The sequence below is a fragment of the Balaenoptera ricei genome, chromosome 3 (assembly GCF_028023285.1).
Source record: "Balaenoptera ricei isolate mBalRic1 chromosome 3, mBalRic1.hap2, whole genome shotgun sequence".
Lineage (NCBI taxonomy): Eukaryota > Metazoa > Chordata > Mammalia > Artiodactyla > Balaenopteridae > Balaenoptera > Balaenoptera ricei.
The window spans coordinates 63,109,130-63,131,337 of NC_082641.1; the positions used below are offsets into that span (position 1 = coordinate 63,109,130).

Genomic DNA, 22,208 nt, shown 5'->3' on the forward strand with positions numbered 1-22,208 from the left:
CCGGGCACCCATACGTCTGAAACCTGAGCGAGTGGCAGCATTATTACTATTATTATTATTTTACTTCTGGATGGTTTCACCCATTTTGGCAGAACAATCTCTATCACCTCCTCCCTACGCAGGTTCCCAAGCAGCGACAGGCCGGGATCAAGGGCTGGTGGGCGTGTTCCCCGCCCGAGGCCCGCGTTGGACCGCACCGGGGGTGGGGAAACCCACCCCGCGGGAGCAGCGGGTATAAAGAGCCCGGCTGCAGCCGCCGTGCAGCTCCGGGCTTCGCAGGGGAAAACGCTCACCTCTCCGGTCCTCATCCGTGTTAAGTACCGTCTGTCCGGGACGCCACGAAGATGGCACCAGTTGGGGGCAAAAAGGCCAAAAAGGTGAGTCTGCAGGGGACCCAAGGGCGCTGTCCATCCCGGCCAAAGCTCTGAGTTTCGGTCCACAAACCAGCCCCGCATCACATCTCAGCCGCGGGGAGCGCAGAGGAGCCCTTAGAGCCTGACTGTGACCAGAAGGCCCCCCAGAACTTCTGCTGCAGGACCCCAAGGCGCCTCTGAGTCCCCACTCCTGCCCCCTGACCAGAGCGCCCTCTAGAACTATGTGACCCCCAACTTCAGAGCGCCCCCAAAGCGCTGAGACTCCCAGCGTCTTCTGAGTCCCGCACCCCAAGACCAGAGCACTCCCCCAAGATGCGGCTCCTAGACCCACAGGTGCGACTTCCCTGCCCCACGGCGGTGGGACTCGGGGTCGCCCTGCTGCGTGCCCCGGGCTCCTCTGGGGTCTGTGTCCGTGCCCCCGCTCTCGCCCCTTGACGCCCCGCGCTTGCAGGGCAGGGAGGCGCGCGCCCGGGCTCCCACCGTTTCACGCCGCGCCCTCACAGGCGCCTAGGGTCTCAGGGCCCCTACCTTGCAGGGTTCTCGCTGCACGCACCAGCCCACCCCGCCGCAGCCCTAAGGCTCTGGCGTTGTCTGGTTGATGTAAGTTTTCATCCCGCAGTTTGGTTTCAGCGATCACAGAACAGTGCACCGTGAGGGCCTCGAAAAGACAGTTTCAGAAAAATTAAGCACAATGGCCGTAAGATATTGAGGAAGGACTGTTAATAAGTTTTAAAAATAAAAATCCAGTAACAAGCCCGCCCTTCCCTGGGGACGAGTGTTTCAGTCCAGATTGTGGGCCTTCGTCTAGTTACGGGGGTGGGGGGGGGGAGGGGGGAGGGCGGGGGGCGGAGATGGATGGATGAATGGATGGATGGATGCACTGATAGTAGGACTATGGTTAGGAGTGGGAAGAGAAGGACGGAGGGAGTAGGGAATGTGCTTGCCCCTTGGGTGTCAGAGCACCCAACTCCATGCCTGGCAGACAGAGGCCCAGGGAATGGCAGCGAAGGAGACAGGGCCAGGCCGACTGTACTCCTGCAGCTGTAAGGACCATGGGGGCAGGGCCACCTCCCAAATTCATTGCCAGCCATCCCTTTAGAAATGGGCTGCACCTAGTTTCTAAAGGGATGACCCTGCCTCAAATTAAAAAGACCTCCACACAAGGGAAAAAATTAATTCAATTAAATTTTTTAAATGCCAATCCAGTCCCAGGATTTAAGATGCTGAGATGGCAATCGATTATAGGCTGTCACCTGTTCAGTTAGGTGGAGAATTTTGCCAATCCATACATCTACTAAAGGAATAGTTGATGTAGGCTGGAAAGGATGATTCCCATAGAGATTAAAATTTTTTCTTTTTGGTTTGGCCTGATTTACATTGCCATAAATCCTAATCCACTTGCCCAGACTCAAACTCACAAAATGAAACATTTTAAAGGATTATTTTAGCAACAGATGGACATAAGATGGGAAGAAAAAAAAAAGTTTCTTTGGCAACCTTGTTTCCATGCCTATGTCACTGTTAAAATATGGACAAAAATACTTCTATACTTCTGATTGAAATTAAAACATATGTTACAAAACTAACACATGTTCATTGTAAACAACTAGGAAAAACACTAAGAACAGTGTCTGCTACATTTTGCTGTATATTCTGCTAGTTTATTGTCTAGGCAAATATGTACTTTTTAAACAAAAAGTCTGATATTACACATATTCCTTTGCAACACTTTTTCACAAACAATATCTTGACATTTTCTCATAGCACATTCCATTAAAAAAAAAAAGCCACTTAGCTTAGGAACAAAAAAGTCTGAAGTTCAGGTAATTTAAAAATGCAGTAGAATCTAAGAGAGTGTTCTTCCTGATGTAATTGTTCAATAAACTAATGTACAGCATGGTAATTGAATCACCACTAGCCACTCTGCCACCAAATATCAGATTCTTAGCTATGCTGTGCATTTAAGTGTTGTGCTACTGAAGTTTGAAAACACACACAAGAGTCCGATGAGAGTTGCTAGGTGACTGAACAAAATATCATGAATTATTTCACCCAAATGAAAATTAGTAGCCAGTCATATCTCATTTATTTGACTGTTGTTCATGTTTTTATACAACTGCACCGACTAGCAATATATCTATTTTTCTTGTTAATTGGGTCCTAACGATCAAAGTTGTAGCTTTAAAATGTGACTTTTTTTTGGAATTTTATTTTATCTATTTTTTTATACAGCAGGTTCTTATTAGTTATCTGTTTTATACATATTAGTGTATATGTGTCAATCTAAAATGTGACATTTAGACACATTGTAATCATGACAGGTATTTGGATTTCAAAATTACATGTGATCAATTCTATATTTTTGTATTTGTTATCTCATGGACTTGTATACTTGACATTTTTTCTATATGGAAGGGCTATTCGGGAATATATAGCATAGTCCTCCTATTTTACTGCTTTAAGGTAGAAATGTCAGATATTTCTTTTCTCCAAGCACCAGTTGTCGAAATGGTGTGGGAGAGAGGCAGAAGTTGGTGAGGACCTAAGATAGAAAAGCCTACGAATGTCTCTCACAGAATTTGTAACCCTTGTTATATCAGCATTTGTTTTGTCAACCATTATTAGTAACAAATGGAACGCAACAGGTAAGTACATTCCAAGTTATTACTTACATGGCCTTTGCAGGGCTATCTCACCCTCCCCACCCCCATTTAAAATCAAATCTAGATACCATTGAAGGATAAAAGAATCAGGAGGCCCTATACACTGCACCTGGGAGACCGTGTATAAATTACTCAGAGACTCTGGACCTTAATTCTTTATTTGTAAAATCAGAGTGACCTAAATTGAATTAGGGTACCTTTTATTTTTAAAGGCTATGATTTTTTGAAATTAAAAAAAAAATGGTTACACTAGAAAATTACTTTCTAATTTACAAAGCCCTTTAAAAATATTAAGTTCAAAATTTCTCTATTAACACCAGGGTAATTACTGCATAGTACTGTAAATGGAATAGGTATGGAGGTATTGATTTGGCCATCTTTGTGGTAATATCTCCTTCCTTCTGTCTTCACCAAATATCTTTTGACTTTTCAGTCTCTAAATGCCTTAATAGCATTGTATGCCACTTCAACTTCTTTATAAAATACAATCCTCTCTTTAGTTTATTGATAGAATAAGAAGAAAGACTAACAATCACCATTTTAAGAAGGTGTGCTTAAGTATTTATTTGAGGCTTTACAACAAAACCTTTTCATTTAATCCCTCTGAAGATATTTATTCAAACATAATATCCTCCCACAATACTCTTCAAATACTCTTTAATGTGTTCTGAAAGACCCCATCCCTGTCACATACACATGGATACACAAACTTTCAATATATTAGCATTCTGGTGATTCTCCTTATAGTCACAAATTTCTGAATAAAATATATATTTTCTGAGAATTCTAAAGAAATCATACTTCTCAAGAATATGATAGCAAAAGTTCTAAAGGTAGAAAATTGTCTTAAAAATTCAAGTAACAACTTTTCTTCCTCCTCTTCTGTAATTTTAGGGCATCCTAGAACGGTTAAACTCTGGAGAGGTCGTGATTGGAGATGGAGGTTTTGTCTTTGCACTGGAGAAGAGGGGCTATGTGAAGGCAGGGCCCTGGACCCCAGAAGCTGCTGTGGAACACCCAGAAGCAGGTTGGTGCACAGCTATATTCTAAGCTCTCATAAAAGACCACTATGTTGACCCAAGTCTAGAAGCATGCCATCAAACAGATACATTCATGCCGTGGTATCCAAATATTTATTATTGCCTGCTGGGCACTGTGCTAGGTACATAAGTACAGATTTGCCTGTTGGGTAAGTACCAATGGCCTGTTGCTGTCACCTATATCTACCTCTTGTTCCCTGGTCCTCACTCTAGATGAGTCTAGAACCTGGCTCACTGCCTTTCTCTGCCCCTCCCTTCTTCAACACTCTAGTTGACTTCAACACCCATACATGTGATCCATCCAGCACTCTTCCTGTTAGTGCCTTGATCTCCTCCTCATCTCCAGCAAACTTTTCCTCCATTCCCACCTTAGCAACCCTCTCCTAGACCTCACCATCGCCAATAGCTGTCCACCTCTGAAATCTCAAGGACAAATAACCACATTCTCTGACCACCCCCTCCTATCTTTACTGCTCACTTTCTCTAGTGCTCCTATTCTTCAATCTCATCATGACCCTGGCTCTATCATTTTAGTGTGTTTTAGCCATTCTCCCCCACAAGTCCACCTTCCCTCCTTAACCCACTGTAAGTTCCATGATACAGCATCAATCACCATCTTGCAGATAAGCCCTCTTCCATTATGTATCCGCCAACTAGTTAAATTCATTGTATACTAGCTCCACCCTGTTCAACTACCTACCTAATCGGCACCTGCACCCACAAACCTTATTCTCACTTTACTTTTTTGACCACAAATCTTTTATGGACAGGAGGGCAGGTAGGATGCAATCTGAAGGGGATAAATGCTGTCTTTTAAGGCCTCTGTATCATCCTCAAGCAATAGCGAAGATTTAATCTTTAAAAGGGAGGAATGGGCCACTTTTGCAGGCCCATGGAGTTCTGAGGGATGCAGGTTTTCAAGGCTGATGGGTTAATCCACCCATATGTCTTTATTCCAGATCTGAGGGTCCCATTTCTTCCTAATCAGACCCTAACTTTTGGCAATAGAATGCTTTCCCAGTTGAGAACTCTGGAACTTTGGAACTCTGCTCCCTATGTAATTTAGTCCTGGGCCAGAGCCTCAGTTTTTCTGTTCTCTAGCAACAGGAACTGAGTCTCTTTACATACCACCCAGAAGATCCTCAGACTTTCACACATTGCCTGAAATCGGTGATGACTCACCTGTAGCCTTTCATTGTCTTTCTCCACTACTTTGGTGGTACCCAAAAATAGCCATCTAATTCCAGAGTCCTTATAGTTACTACTTCCCCTGAACCTCTCAAACATCTGAGATAGTGTACCGGCAAGTGCATTCCCTTCCAAGGGCATCTCATCCTAGTTCACTACAGGTTGAAGTTTTAATAGTTGCATCCCTAGAGCATACTGGGAGCTCCATCACCTGTGATGTGTGGGTGCTCATTACTAGCTAGTCAGAAGGAGATCTGACTCTAAAATGATGCCTTCAGAGTTATTTCCTATGACTAGTTCTGGCTTCAACTCTTGCAGGTCAGACCACTCAGAAAACACATGATGAAGTAGAGAGTTGTGCCCAAGAGTTCTACTCTTGGGAGTGAACTAAGGGAGTGAGGGAAGCAGGACTGGGCAAAGGGAGGAACCGGAACTGAGCTGTGAAGAGCTGTAACAGAGAGCCCAGCCAATCTCTCAGGGAGCTCTGGAATTGCACAGGCCCCTCAGAGTTGTCCCAGATTGAGGCAAGGGGGCTAGATCTTTGTGTTTTCCCCCTACTAACAGAGCAAGCCCTGCGCACAAGCTGTCAGCCCTCCCCTCCTCCAGGAGAGGGCTTAATCCTGGGCAAAGGAGTGCCCTTTGGCCTAGGGCACTTCCTAGGAAGGGTCTCAGCCAGGAGCCATCAGCAACCAACACTTTGAAAGAATTTAAATCTTTCAGAGGAAACCAGAGTTCTTGTGAATATTGTATAAGATAATAAACAGATGTTTTTTATGTTAAAGAAGAGCATATTCCAATGAACTCAGTGATGAAGGATGGAAACTAACGAAGAACATAAACTGAGAGACAGTACAGCTTTGAGATCCAGTACGGACTCTGGATCCAGACAAACTGGATCAGATCCTGACACAGCCACTAGGCTGTGTGGCCTTGGGGAAATTACTTAGCTAAGAAAACCGAGATAATTTTGATATCTACCTCATAAAGTTGTTATGAGGATTAAATAAATTATATGTGCATTGTTCAAAAGAGTGCCTGGCTCATGTTAAACACTACAACTATTCGCTATTGTTATTAACTTGAGTGAGTTGCTTCCTCTCTTGATAATATTCTTGGTTGTATTAATCTATTACTGCTAGAGAAGTACAGAAATGTATTCAAATCACACTGTCCCTAAAAAGTATCCAAAGTAAAAGAGCCATAGTCACACTATGAAACCTAGCAAATGTATGCAACTTTTATATTTCCAAATAAAAGTAGAAATAATACTGTGTTGTACCCTTAAAAAAAAATGAAATTAGTAAGCTTTGGAAGCTAAACCAACAAGAGTTCTCAAATTTTAGTTTCACCAGCAGAGTTTGTTAAAAATAATAAATTCCCAGGCCCCACTTATAGATTTGGTTTCATTAGGTTTGTGATGGGTCCAGGAACCTGCATATTTATAATACTTGTCTCCAAATGATGTCAAAGTAAACCCCACCTTCAGAAGCATTGTGTTGAAGGGATGTAAGGAACACAATGGCATAATTAAGACCTGAGAGTAACGATTTCTAATATATCTATGGTTTGTTTCTTAAGGTCTGCTTGCTGGGTTAAACTCAGAGTGAAATATTTCTTGGGCCAAACTGACATTAACGATAAACTACCTTTGCCCAAACTCTGCCATGGAAACAAAATAAGACTGTTGTTTAAACTGGAAATTTCAATTTTGTTAGTCACGTTTACTTTTTTAAAGTCACACATTAGAGGAGCTCAAGAGAATCTGCTCTGATACCGATTTTCTTTGATTTTATTAATGCAGAAACAGCACATTTGATCTCTTGGCCATTTGTGTCTTGAATATTTTGAGCTTATTTAAATGCATTGAGCATTTGCTCCACTTTTTCTTCTGGGAGCTCCTTGCTTTTCAAGAATTAATGAAAACTCCATGATACTGAGTCATTAGGTTTAGTCCTTTCTGCTACAGACTGAAATCCCCTATATTCAGCTCTGCCAGTGCCTAGTTCAAACTCTGTCAACCACAGTGGACTACAGGACGCATCAGAAAAGACAAATCTGCTTGTAACTTATCTTCAAAGAACCATTTCATACGACCTTGGATGTTTTTAACCTTTTCTGGGGTGGGGGGCGGTGAAATGTATTTAAAACATTCATGCTCTAAATGAGAGCGGTGGTCATTGTCATGCTACTTTATGCAAATGAATTTGTTTTTGCAGGTGCTTTTCTAATTTTGACTGGGTAATAACTAGAATTCATATAGACCCTGAAAAGTTTCCCTGTAGACTGGATGGCACCCAAAACACTTTTGTAGGACTGGTGCCTGGACTTGACTTTTTAGTGCTGGAAGCAGTGAGAGAGGGAAGGTTATGCTACAGGTCTGCAATTCCTTATCCAAGCCCTTTTGGGGCCAAATGCATCTTAGAATCCAGAATTTGTGGGAATTTTAGAAAGTTAATACATTACATATGCTACATATTGCATAATGCTCTTATTAGGGTCTGAAGTGCTCCCCTACGCCCCATCAAACACACTAATACTCTTTTACACATTAATACTCTTTTTGCATCAAAATATATGACTACCCACACTAAATAGGATACAATTATAAATATCCTCACATTAGTTCAGGTGACATTTTGCTGCCGAATGATTTTACTGCAAATTTATTATCCCACTGAAGAAATACTGCAAATTTTTATTTAACCTTTTAGAGTTTGCTGTGGAATTTCAAAGACTTGCATTTCTCAAGTAAATGTACAAGGTAATATCTATACTCTGTACATATATGTCTAGGTCATATGTTTTATACATGTATACACACACACACACACACACACATAAGTTGGTAATATTTAGCTTCTGTGATGCTAAAATAAAACTAGTATAATGAAGAGTGTAAAGCCATAAAATGAATATAATTAATTAGCATAAGTTGTATCATTGTCGTAGGAACCAGTCATACCCTATTGTTGGTTAGAGGATGAAGACTCATAGTGTTATGATGGGAGGAAACAGAAAATAGAAATTGAAAGAATATTCAGAAATTACCAGACTAACTCTCCTACTAAAATTTATGCCAAAAGTTGTGGTTCTTGCACTCAGTGGAATCAGCTTTGAATTTGGCGATGAATTCAGTTTCCCTGGGTCTGGAGGGGTTTGAGGAATCTGAATTTTTAATTGTCCCCAAGCGAGTCTAGTAGGGTCACACTTTGAGAAGCATGGCATTTTTAAGAAGCATGATGGAATAATCAAATCTATTAAGAGTGAAAAGTTGTCTTCACCTTTCTGATTCACTGTCCTCTGAAAAAAATCTGATAAAAGATTATAGGCCCTCTGAGCACTATACAATGTACATACATGCAAACAATTTGCACACCATTCCAGGGTTTTTGCTTTTTTTTTTTTTTTTTTTTACAGTCTCTGGAAATCCATCAAAGGGCCAGCTGGGTGGACTTCTTATTCATAAACCATTCTGTCCCAGATACCAAGTCTGTAGTCCCTTCTCCCTTGCTCCAACCTTAGCACTCTGTGTTTATCTGATTGACTGTATATAAGGGTTTTCAGTTGATTCTGCTGCTAATTAAAACAACTTTGAAACCCCCTAATTTAGGCATGCTTTTAAGTTCCCACTGAGAACGAAAGGTTCCATGATTTTAAAAGCAGAGATTTGGCTTCAAGCTTAGAAATCCATTCTCTGAAATTCAAAAGCTTTTTTGGCCTCACCTTTTTGTCCATTTATAAACAAAAACTGAGCTTCCTATGTTCTTGGCACTCTACTAGGCATCTGGGTTGCAAAGATGCCAGACTAATCTCCAGTCTTAGCCTCTGAAGGGCTAAGAACACCAGTGTCCTAATAATTTCCTAGCGTCTAATGTAGTTGTTCCCAGACCTGCAGATTTTATAGGTCTCTGAAATTTCAAAATAAATTTTAAGGTTCGATATATGACTGTTGATTTCTTACTCTGTCCAGTCATTTCTCCTGACAAAAACAAAACACCATCTAAGTCTCACTATAATTTTATAAAAGAAACATTCTCCTGCTCTCTTAGAATGGTGATTCTCAACAAAACTGAAAATAAGAATCAGTTGGGAAACCTTTAAAAAAACTTGCTTGTGCCTTACCCCAAACCAATTAAATTAGAATATATGTGGATTTGACACTAACATTCATAATTTTTGAAAAGCTTGCAGGATATCTAATGGGCAACCAAGGTTTAGGACCACTATTTTAGAGCAAAGGATAACTCTTTAAATTGCATACATTTGATTATATGGAAAAAAAAAAAAAAGAAAGAAAGAAATCTCCCACCATATTTCCTCCAGCCAATGAAAGCTTCTCCACATGGTATTCACCCATGAACCTAGATTGCGAACATTTCTCCAACACTTATTTCACTCTACTACCAGAATTATCTTTCAAAAACACTGAGTTGGGCTTCCCTGGTGGTGCAGTGGTTGAGAATCCGCCTGCCAATGCAGGGGACCCTGGTTTGATCCCTGGTCCGGGAGGATCCCACATGCCGTGGAGCAAATAAGCCCGTGCGCCACAACTACTGAGCCTGTGCTCTAGAGCCTGTGAGCCATAACTACTGAGTCCACATGTCACAACTACTGAAGCCTGCGCGCCTAGAGCCTGTGCTCTGCAACAAGAGAAGCCACTGCAGTGAGAAGCCCGTGCACCGCAGCGAAGAGTAGCCCCTGTTTGCCGCAACTAGAGAAACCCTGCGTGCAGCAGCAAAGACCCAACGCAGCCAAAAATACATAAATAAAATAAATTAAAAAACAAAACAAAAACACAAACACTGATACCTGTGGTCTGGCGCCTAGACTCCTTGGGATGATGTGCTAGGCTGTTTTACACTCTACCTGACAGCCCGCCTTTCCAAGTGCATCTCCCACCACTTCTCCAGCATATCCTCAACTCCGGCCACTCAGACTGCTTGTCACTCCCCCAAATGCCAAGACTTTACTTGCCTCCTTGTCTTTGCTCAGGCTGTTCCCTCTATAGGGAATGCCCTTCCCCATCTTCTCTGCCTGGCAAAAGCACTGAGATGATTCCTCCTCTGTGGGACCTCCCTCTTCCCTTCACCCCACATCCATGGCAGAGATAATCTCTTCCTCCTGGCAAGAGACTCCAGATCCACCTCTCATTAGCCCCCAGGATGAGCAAATGCCAGGCAACCAGGAATTTAAACAGATATTTTCATATTTGTTTGTCTGAGAGCCTTTTGAAAGCATCACAGACTAATAAACTGTTAACAATGAATACATTTCCCTCATTCAATCTCCCAGTTCGCCAGCTTCATCGAGAATTCCTCAGAGCTGGATCGAATGTCATGCAGACCTTCACCTTCTACGCCAGTGAAGACAAGCTGGAGAACAGGGGAAACTATGTTGCAGAGAAAATATCCGTGAGTAACACCATACGTGGCACTCTTAGAAGGACACAGTAGACACGCGTGTCATTACCAAAGCTCTCATAGAGAAAAGTGTTGAGCCTCTTTAGAGTTCTGTTTTGTTTTAAACAATACAGAAACGAGGTATGTGTGAATAATATTCTTAGGTTTTAGCTAGCGTCCCCCAAATTAACAGAAAGGCATTTAATGAAGCAGATCAAAGAAGTATTTAACTATTAATGATTCTCTCAGTCTGTTGACTAAGTTGCTGAATGAGTATCCTTACAAACTCTTACATCTTTTTTTAAAATAAATTTTATTTATTGATTTATTTATTTTATTTTTGGCTGCGTTGGGTCTTCGTTGCTGCCCGCGGGCTTTCTCTAGTGGCGGCGAGCATGGGCTACTCTTTGCTGCAGTGCGCGGGCTTCTCATTGCAGTGGCTTCTCTTTGTTGGGGAGCACGGGCTCTAGGCGCGCGGGCTTCAGTAGTTGTGACACACAAGCTCAGTAGTTGTGGGTCGTGGGCTTAGTTGCTCTGCGGCATGCAGGATCTTTCCGGATCAGGGCTCGAACCCGTGTCCCCTGCATTGGCAGGCGGATTCTTAACCACTGAGCCACCAGGGAAGTCTGAAACTCTTACATCTTTACAATTTTTTAATGTGACACAGTATAGGAGAAAGGTCATATATGCTAGGAATCAGTGAACCTAGAATCTTCCAGGCTCAGCTACAATCAACTGTGTGATGTTGGGCAAACCATTTACTTATCCCATCAAATCAGCAATTTCTTCATCTCTAAAATGAAAAAGGAATTCTAAAATTACATGAGTCTGTGTGATCTATAGTACTGGGGTTTTTCGAGGACAAGCATCAATTTTTATTGTCTAAATAATTAGAAAAGACCTTACTTGTGATACGTGTATCTGTTGAGAAAATACATAATGACAAAAAGTCATGAATTCTGTAGTAGTTTAAATTGAATTTTATTCTTATTAATCATAAAAGCAAATCATTATCATCATCACCACTATTTGCTAGGTATTCTTCTAAGTGCAGCTTAGGCATTGGAGGATACCGGATCCTTTCATGTAAAGACTTTTACCCTCTCACAGATCTTTGGTATAATGTAATATCCTAAATACCATCATTAGATTTTTTTTTTAATCACTGTTATTGGCAGTGTTGTTACTGCAAATTGCTCAACTCCATAAAGCATTGAACTATTCCATCACTGTCTTTGTCTGGAATAAAATCACTATTGAAACATACAACTGAGATATGGACATTTGAATAACAATTTTGCTTCAATTTCACATGAAAATGTAGATGTATCATAAATTCATCCATTTTAGGGGCAGAAAGTCAATGAAGCTGCTTGTGATATTGCCCGGCAAGTGGCTGATGAGGGAGACGCCTTGGTGGCAGGAGGCGTGAGCCAGACACCTTCGTACCTTAGCTGCAAGAGAGAAACTGAAGTCAAAAAAGTCTTCCAGCAACAGTTAGAGGTCTTCATGAGGAAGAATGTGGACTTTTTGATCGCAGAGGTAAACAGATATGATCTAAGATGAGACGAGGACACTTAGGACATTTTCTCTGCCTTTTACTCTCATGAGGACCATGTGGGGTTAGGTACCAGTCATGACTAGTAGCTGTAGTATTTAGTTTTGAAATGTTTTTCCAATTTAGGGCTTCAACTAAATGTGATTCAGTTAATGTAACATAGTGTTCTTCAAACCTTTGGACTGTAAGTCGCAGAAATCACCATTCTATTCTGTTTTAAAAATGTTAATGGGTCACAACTCAGAGTTTGAAAAACACCCATCTGGGGATAATTAAGTTAATATGCAGTAGGATAAGTTTTCAAATTATTTGGGAAGAAACAAGATTAAAAGTATCTTGACTTTAACTTATTTCAGTATTTTGAACACGTTGAAGAGGCTGTATGGGCAGTTGAAGCCTTGAAAGCATCTGGGAAACCGGTGGCAGCGACCATGTGCATCGGCCCAGAGGGAGATTTGCACGGCGTGGCCCCTGGCGAGTGTGCAGTGCGTCTGGTTAAAGCAGGTGATGATGCGTTCTGACCAGTTTGCAATTAGTGTGTCTTTTTTTTTTTTCTTTTTTTTTTTTTGGCTGTGTTGGGTCTTCGTTTCTGTGCGAGGGCTTTCTCTAGTTGCGGCAAGCGGGGGCCACTCTTCATCGCGGTGCGCGGGCCTCTCACCATCGCGGCCTCTCTTGTTGCGGAGCACAGGCTCCAGACGCGCAGGCTCAGTAGTTGCGGCCCACGGGCCTAGTTGCTCCGCGGCATGTGGGATCCTCCCGGACCAGGGCTCGAACCCGTGTCCCCTGCATTGGCAGGCAGATTCTCAACCACTGCGCCACCAGGGAAGCCCCTACTGTGTCTTTTAAATGACATACAAATGCAGGTCCATCTATGAATCACTATATACTACTTTTGTTACAGGAAAACCATTAATTTACTTTCTTAGGAATATCTATAATATCATTATTGAGTCCCAAAGAGAAAAAAATGTTTAAAAAAATACATACACACACATACCAGCCTTTTGAAATGGGCAATTAGACCTACGCTGAAGGTTTAACACCTGGAAATGAGAAGAATTTTAGTAAATCAAAAGGAACATTAGGAAAAATTATGTTTTATTTTAAATTATCTGAAGTTGAGGTCTTTAGACATTAATAACTTTTAAGTCAGTTGCCCTCTTTGCCAAAGTTTTTCCATTCTCATAAATTACTGGTATGCTTTACTTTTCGTAATTGGCATAATAAATTTAAAAATCCTTTGATATGAGACACTGAGCACCTAATTTATCTTTTAATATAATTTCCATTCCTAATATTGGGTTTCATTTCAATTAGGGAAAATTCACAGACTGTTTTCAAAGCTGCCGCATTTTCAACCTGAGGAATAACACAGTGTCCGTGGAAGAGTCTGACTGACTCTGTGGAACAGAGATTTTGATTGACTGATTGTTTAATTTCTCATCTTTATCCAACTCTTAATATTTCATGAAAGTCACTTCATACTCATCACTAATAATAATTATTTAGGTTTAGGAATGACATTGTAGAATCCTAATTTTTTATTATACATATTAAAAATGGGGGGAGAAACCAAATTAATATGTTTCAAAATGATCATCATCCCAACTGTTAAATGGCAGGGATTCTTCGCCTGCATCTACTCCTGCCCCTGACAGTCTGTTCAGAGTGAGTGGCCACAGTGCTTGACCTCACTCTACCCTGTTTATATCCTTCACAGAACTCCCCAGTTATCTCTTTAGTTTATGTCTTGAATGTCTGGCTCTCTCACTTGATTGTAAAATCCCAGAGGGCAGAGACTATGTCTGCTTGGCTCAGCACTGAGTACCATGTGCCCAGCACAGCACCCAGCACATGATGGGTCCTTAGTCAATATCCATCTCACAAATCTAGTCCAACTTCCAATGTTAGTTCAACTTCCATGTGCCCTTACATCGTCATCCCTACCCCAAATAATCACTTCCTCCTCTCAGCAGCTGTGTCGCACATTTAGCGTATCCTCAGATGACATTTTCTAATCTGTGAGACTGTTAATAGGGTTCTGCAGTTACACACAGATAGAAAATGCTGTGTTAAGCCAAGTTAAGCAGCCTCTTGACTGCAGAACTTCTCAGAGGCTTTGACGTGTTCGTGCATACTGGCAGTCTCCAAGAAGGGACTACAGTAAATAACTACTGCCCAATTTAATTGATCATAGAACCTTGTTTTCATAGAGCAAACCTTGGGAAGCCCTGTGATAAATTATAAAATCTTTGGTGTCCTTTATTTATATTTCTCTAAAACCCCTTACAAGGACCTTTATACCTAATAGACATCCAATAAATAGCCAAAATATGATTACTTCATTAATGTAATGATATCTACCAAGGAAAGAGAAACTGTGGCTGCAGAACACCAGGAAGGAAGGAAGGAAAGAAGGAAGGGAGGAAGGGAGGGGGGGAGGGAGGAAAAGAAAGGGAAAGAAAGAAAGAAAGAAAGAGAAAAGAAGAAAAAGAAAAAGGTAGTCAAGATCCAAGTGACCCTGTTCAGTAAGCTGTTGAATATACCAGTCTGGAACCCAGTGGAAAGGTCAGGGTTAGAGAGAGAAGCTTGGGAGAGGTCTGGATATAGATGGTATTGAGAGCCTGGGGCTGAAAAGGAAGTGTAGATGCAGAAGAGAAGATGGCTCAGTGGCATCCTGGGACACTGCAGGACTGAAAGGTTTAGCCTTGAGGAGGGGTCAGCACACAACACTCAAAAAAAAAAAAGCAGCCAGGGAGGCAGGAGCAACTCTCAGAGAGTGGGGGAAGTTCTCAGAAGCCAAGAGAAGGGGAGTATTGATGACGGAGAGAGTGCCACGAGGTTGAATGCTGCTGAGACGTTGAGTAAGATGAGAAGAGAGAAGCGACTACTAGATTTGGCAAGATTGAGGTCATCGGTGCCCTTAACAAAAACTGATTCAGAGGAATGACGGGGAGTGAGGCCGGATTGGAACAAAAATGAAGAGTGAACTGCAGGCCGAGGCCAGTGAGGACCGCTAAGATGCCTGCCACTGAACACTGCAGGTCACAGCGTGTAGCGTCAGCTCTGCTGCTCCTGGAATCTGGACGTTGTGCCGCTCTCATTGTGGCCAGAATGAGAACCTTTCCTTTCCTTGTTATTGGCATCTCTCTATCCCAGCTACAAAATCCTAGGCCACGAGTTCATCAAAAAAGTCCTTTTTGGAGGACAACCCAAGTGTCCAACTAATGAATGGATAAGCAAAATGTGGTACGTACACACAATGGAATATCATTCAGCCATAAAAAGGAATGAAATTCTGACACATGCTTCAACAGGGATGAACCTTAAAAACATTGTACTAAGTGAAATAAGCCAGTCAGGAAAGGACACATACTATATGATTTCACTTGTATGAAAGTTTCAGAAAACCTTTTCCTAAATTACATTCTGCTGCTATGCCCAAGAAACTTAATAATATTATTAAATTGGCCTGATAAAAGGAAACATTGACTTGTTCCTCAGATGAGTGGTATGGTAACCACAGGTGCCATGGGGCAGCTGGGAGTCGTGAAAAATTATCATGCTTTGCAAATATAATGTCAAAGATTGAAAAAATGACTACTAAAATTTGAAGTTAAAGAACACTCCAATAATGATTTTTTTTAAACAACTACTAAAATTTGAAGTTAAAAAAACTTCTAATAATGATTATTTTTTTCAAAAAAAGATGGACAGCCAAGTGTGCATAAACGACACTTCAATTATATCTGACTCTTCAAAGCACTGTTCGCAGAAAGCACTTGGTGCCTGTTACTAATCATTCTTGCCCAAGGGTAAGATAAGTTTGCAGGGACCCAGTGCCATATTTCCAATTCACCATTCCAAATAAAACCTCCCTGAGTGAGAGGAGAGTTGGGCCCACTGGTACCTGGTGAATCCCTAAAGCTCAAATGTTCTTCCCACTTGCAGGAGCTTCCATCGTTGGCGTGAACTGCCATTTTGATCTCACAACTAGCTTACAAACAGTGAAGCTCATGAAAGAAGGCTTGGAGGCCGTGGGACTGAAAGCCCACCTGATGAGTCAGCCCTTGGCCTACCACACTCCCGACTGCGGCAAACAGGGATTTATCGACCTGCCAGAATTCCCCTTTGGTAAGACAGACGTTTTATAAATCATCTCAGGGTCTTTATGTTTGACAAATTCCAAAGAAATCTCTAGCCATAGAGCTTTATCATGTAAAGTAATGGCTGCATATCTCCTCATCTCTTGCCCCCAGCTTCTCTCCTTGCAACCCAAAAACTTTTAAATTAAACATTAGGAAAAGACAGGACCGGCAAGCAAAAAAGACCTCTGAACTTAAATGTAAAATCAAAGGTGAGTCAACACCTAGGCAGACAACCAATTCGTCATACCTGGAGTTGGCAAAAAGGATGCCCTCCTGGGTAGGATCAGCGAAGATTCTGTTTCTGGTTCCAGCTCTGTTGCTAAGTTGCAGAACCTTAGCAAAATTTCTTAGTTCTCCCAGATCTTAATTTTCTCATCAGAAAAAATATGTAGTTTAGACCAGGTTATTGCCGAGATACTTTTCTCCTATTCTGAATGTTGCTCAGATATTCTAGCAATATCTGAGTTTGGGGGGCAGAGGGAAGTTACCATCATTGGGTTACTGTGTAACAGATTTGAATGAAGAGACCAAGCAGATGAAGGGGGGGAATACTTGCAGTCTGGGCAGAGGGATAAAGCATGTGTGGGAAGTGGGGGTGAGTCTACCTGGAGAATCAAGCCACGGGTAAGCAGGCCCAGAGCCTGGCCAGCCTCCTATTTCATTCTAAGGTCCTTACCCCATATTCTAGAGGGACCCTGGAAAATAATCAGTCTAGAAGAACCATGGAAGAAGAACGGCAAGGCATTTGTGGTATTTATTGCTGTAGAACAAATTATTGCAAAATTTAGTGGCTTTAAACAACAAATATTTATTATATCTCAAGTTGCTGTGGGTCATGAATTTGGGAGCAGCTTAGCTCGGAGTCTCTTAATAGGTTGCAATCCAGACTCTAGCAAGGGTTATAGTCATCTGAAGGCCTGATGGGAGCTGGGGGATCTACTTGCAGGCTCTCTCAGTTGGCTGTTGGGAGTTAGGGTCAGTTTTTTGCTGTCTGTTGACTGGAGGCCTCAGCTCCTTGGCTCATGGGCCTTTCCACTGTGGTATCTGAGTGTTCTCACAACACCGCAGCTGGGGTGAACGTTCCAGGAGAGAACAAGGCAGAAAACATAATGTCTCATATGACCTAGCCTCAGAAGTCACAAACCATCCCTTCTGCCATATTCTATTGGTCTCACAGACCAACCTGATATAATACAGGAGGGTCCACACAAGGGTGAGAACATCAGAGGGCAGAGATCATTGGGAATCATCTTGAAGTCCGGCTGTCACAGTATTTAAAATTGGATATGTCGATGCAAAATAGCTAATAGTTTTTAAAAGTTTGGAACTAAATATTGACAACTTATCTAACTCATTTATTGAAAATTACACATTTATTATAGCTGTTTGTTTTGAATATATATTTTTAAATTTAAGCAGAGTGTCATTTATTACAGGACTGGAGCCCAGAGTTGCAACCAGATGGGATATTCAAAAATACGCCAGAGAGGCCTACAACCTTGGGGTCAGGTACATAGGTGGGTGCTGTGGATTTGAGCCCTACCACATCAGGGCGATTGCAGAGGAGCTGGCCCCGGAACGGGGATTTTTGCCACCAGCTTCAGAAAAACATGGCAGCTGGGGAAGTGGTTTGGACATGCACACCAAACCCTGGATTAGAGCAAGGTAAGAACCTTAAACTGTATTTGCCAAACCAAACTCATTTAGATTATGAATATGTCCAAATGAGGTCATTACAAAAAGTGCAGCCTATTTGCTGTGTAATGATAAAGAACCAGTTATCCTCTTTAAATTCTCTCACAGAGATGTTTATAACGTAGCTTTATGGAGTGATTTTTGGGGAAAGCTTTAAGAATATAGAATATAAATAATGTAAGTTGCCACGAAATGTGATTTCACACTCTAGGAAAGCACCGTCCATGTGGTGGACACTAACAGTGAATCCGTTGTTAGGATTTAAGTACAACAAATATTAATTGCCTGTTCTGTGCCAAGCACGAACCTTAGAGCTGGGAAGACAGTGGTGAATGAGATTAAAAAATGTCTTTACCCACAGAGTTTACATTCCAGTGGGGAAGAGGAACAATAAACAAACAGAGTTTCACATCAGGCGATGTGCAGGGCACTAGGAATATAGAAATGAAAGGCTGTGGTCCCTGGCTAAGAGAATCTCACGGTCTACTGGGGAAAATGGAGAAGAAAGCTGATGTATTATACTGTAGTTAACTGCTTGAGCAGAGGCATGGATAAAAAAGTAACAATGAAGAGAAGAGAATAACTATCTCCACCTCATAGGTAATTTAGAAGAAGGGACTTTGGGGCTGGATTTTGAAGAGCTGAGTAGGCTTCCAAGGGATAAAGAAGGGGGCGGAGGATGCACCCCAAGCAGAGGGAGCAGTTTCCCTCTGTTCAGCCAACATTAGTTGAGCACAACTATGTCAGACACTGTCGTGGATGCTGAGGGAGCACGCTGGACAAGGCACAGGCCTGTCCCCAAGGAGGTAACAGTCTAGCAGGCAGAGAAATAAACAGCTAAGTTCAAACTGGTATGGTAAGTTAAGGATGAAGATGTGCACAGGTGCTGTGGACTCTGTACTAATGGCCCACAGGGGGAAAGGTGGGAAGGTTGGTGAAGAATTTCTCATAGAGCTAACACCAGAGCTGAATTCTGAAGGACGAATTAGGTTGCCAGACAGGAGAACAGCCTAGAGGGAAGCACTGAGAGGTGGCAAGAGAACAAAGGTGCTGAGAAACTAGAAGTTTGAAAATATTGGATTCAGAATTTGGTAAAGACACAGGTCAGGAACAGGAGGTGGCCTTTGTTCATGCTCACGAGGTCTAGATGACCTCATCCCAAGGCAATGAGGAGCCTGGAGGGTCTCAAGTGGTCCGAGACAAAGTTAGATTTGCAAGTTTTAGTAGCCCCGAGACAGGGAAACCTGTGAGGAAATCTCTGCTGGGAGATACCCAACATGGCGAGGCCTGAACTAGGAGACAAGGGAAATAGAAAGGAGGCAGAGGCGGGATCCTCAGGGTGAGAGGTGCAGAAGCAACACTGGCTTTGGGGAGAGCAGCAAACGTGGGCTCAGCTGGCTCAGGAAGTAGAGTGCCAGAAAGTGAGGATGGAGAGGTAGGGTAATTTGGATAGAAAATGTCCCTATTCTAAACTCTTAGCTTTTGAACCTATGTGTATGTAAAAAGAAGAAATTCAAAGTAACTTTAGACCTACAGATTCTGAAAAAAAAGATAAATGTGTTTCAATGGACACACTCTCAAAAGCCCAAAGACAGCTCTACAGAGGTGTCTTAGCTCAGTGACCTAGAGATGGAAGCTCAGGGAGAAGTCCTCCTGACTTCTGAGGCTAGGTCATAAGAGACATTATGTTTTCTGCTGTGTTTTGTTCCCCCAGGGCCAGGAAGGAATACTGGGAGAATCTTCGGATAGCCTCAGGCAGGCCGTACAACCCTTCTATGTCAAAGCCGGATGCCTGGGGAGTGACCAAAGGAACAGCCGAGCTTATGCAGCAGAAAGAAGCCACGACCGAGCAGCAGCTGAGAGAGCTCTTTGAAAAACAGAAGTTCAGATCTGCATAATGGCCTCAGCGGAACCCATTTTCAGTGACTTCCTCTATGTTTTGGAAGTCTATGTTTGGGCCACAGTTCCAAAAATAAGGAAAAGATGGTTAAAAGGCAATGCTTATATGAACCCCAGCCTACAGGTAAAGACTGATATTAGCTGAACAAAACAATTACAAATAGTACTTGACAATATAAAAAAGTATATATTTAGAACTTGAAAGCAAAATAAATAAGAAGCAAATATTAAACAGGTTTACTAAGCACCCACCACGTACACGGTATTAAGGAAATCACTGTGGCCAAGGAAAAGTAATTTGGACATTAGTCCCACTTCAAGAAGTTTGCAGGCTAGTAAGGAGGATGAGATGTGAGCTGTCATAAATGGCTCAGCAACCAGACGGGGACAGAGTGCTATAGGAAAGTGACTTCCAAGCTCTTCTGAAGATGACCCTTCATAAGAAACACAATTTATATTGATATAATGACCCAGTAAAGTACATGTACAACCACTGAAATAAAATGTGATCCATTCTGGTATTTTTTATTCCATTCCTTTCTGTCCTATTTCATTAATAAAATACTATGCTGGTTAAGACCCCTCAAATTGATTTTATGACCCATTAATGAGTTTTGACCCACAGATTGAAAAACACTGCTATGGGACACCAGCTATGGGGACTTTGCTATTCCTTTAAGTTTCTTCTTAGAAAATCAGTCCTATGGGACCTGATCAGTAAACATTCAAAGCTCAGAGTTCCAGAGTTGTTCCCTCTCTTTTCTGACCCATCTCTACCACTAAGAAGCATTCAGACCAATGGGGAGGCCGAGAAGGGATTGGTACCCAGGCTCTCTCCATCTTTTTCTAGGCTGGATCCACCTAAATACCTCCCGTCAGTAAGACTGGGGAGCGATGGTCTTGTGTTACTTTGGTAGCTTTAAAAAATATATATAATAAAGAAAAAGAGATTCTCCAAACTCTATCCGGGGTTCCTAGATTGAGAACTATATTTTTACCTGGTAGTATCTACGCTGAAAGCTCAAGCCTGAGAAGTAAGCTCAAGCCTGAAGTAAGAGCATTAGAATAAACATGGCTACTCAATGTATTAGGAAAGAGTTCATGCTTCTTTCTAAACATTCATGGATTGGTATAGCTGTTTGGAAATTCTAATCTCTTCAGCTACTAAAATAAAAGGAGCAATGAGACTTATCTTGGATGTATTTGAATCTTATTTCTGTTCTATAATTTGCTAAGTCTTGTGTAAACTCAGTTTCTATTTAAAAAGACACAAGCATGCTAGAATTTTAAAGGAGAAGGCAGCAGTATTTAAAGGGAAAAGGGGGCTTCCCTGGTGGCGCAGTGGTTGAGAATCTGCCTGCCAATGCAGGGGACACGGGTTCGAGCCCTGGTCTGGGAGGATCCCACGTGCCGCGGAGCGGCTGGGCCTGTGAGCCATAACTACTGAGCCTGCGCGTCTGGAGCTTGTGCTCCGCAACTAGAGAGGCCCGCGCACCGCGATGAAGAGTGGCCCCCGCTTGCCGCAACTAGAGAAAGCCCTCGCACAGAAACGAAGACCCAACACAGTCAAAAATAAATAAATAAATAATTAAAGGGAAAAGGAATTTCCAGAATTTCTTTTCAAAGCAGCATGACTCTCAGAGGTTGCATATGGCTGAGGTGAAATAAGAAAAGAGTGAAAGTCACTTTTTTTTTTTTTTTTACCAATTGCTATCTACCATTTCTCACTCTCAAATCAGGTTCAATATTTAATACTTTCATTCATAGGTAATAGATACCTTTATTCAACCTACTACTGTGTAAGATGGATGCCCCTTTAATATTCTTTTCAGAACTTTCATTGCCACGCAAAACACTGTAACCCCTAATTATTCTTATACCTTTTGATTTTAAAAATGTTTCCCTCAAGAGGAAATACACATACTGAAGGTACACTGGAATGAAACTGTATGTCAACAGTGACTCCTAGTGGCATATTTCATGTTTTGAAAATTTTTTTTGAAATTCATCCCTCCACCAAGTGCATTCATTTTATTTCCAGAAATCTTGTTCATTAAAAGGGAAATTTCATTCAATACCTATAAGCTTCCTTGTGTTAAACAGACATTTCTCACTGGTAAAGATATTTTTATGGAATCAGAGCCAGAGAGACCTTAGAGATCCAGCGTCTAAACTCTCCCTTTTAAGGGTAAGATTCCGAAGGCAGGATGCCAAGTCAGGAAGGATTTCTTATTAGTGCAAGGT

General features: G+C 41.9%; 1 protein-coding gene across 1 annotated transcript; it reads left to right on the top strand.

The window, feature by feature from the left end:
- The first annotated feature begins 280 nt into the window (after window positions 1-280).
- On the top strand, window positions 281-20,463 carry BHMT (betaine--homocysteine S-methyltransferase). The gene is made up of 8 exons (XM_059916634.1): window positions 281-377; window positions 3,932-4,064; window positions 10,558-10,676; window positions 12,015-12,206; window positions 12,579-12,726; window positions 16,174-16,356; window positions 17,807-18,035; window positions 19,780-20,463. The coding sequence occupies exons 1-8, from the start codon at window positions 345-347 to the stop codon at window positions 19,961-19,963; spliced, it is 1,221 nt and encodes a 406-aa protein (XP_059772617.1). The 5' UTR covers window positions 281-344; the 3' UTR covers window positions 19,964-20,463.
- The last annotated feature ends 1,745 nt before the right edge of the window (window positions 20,464-22,208 follow it).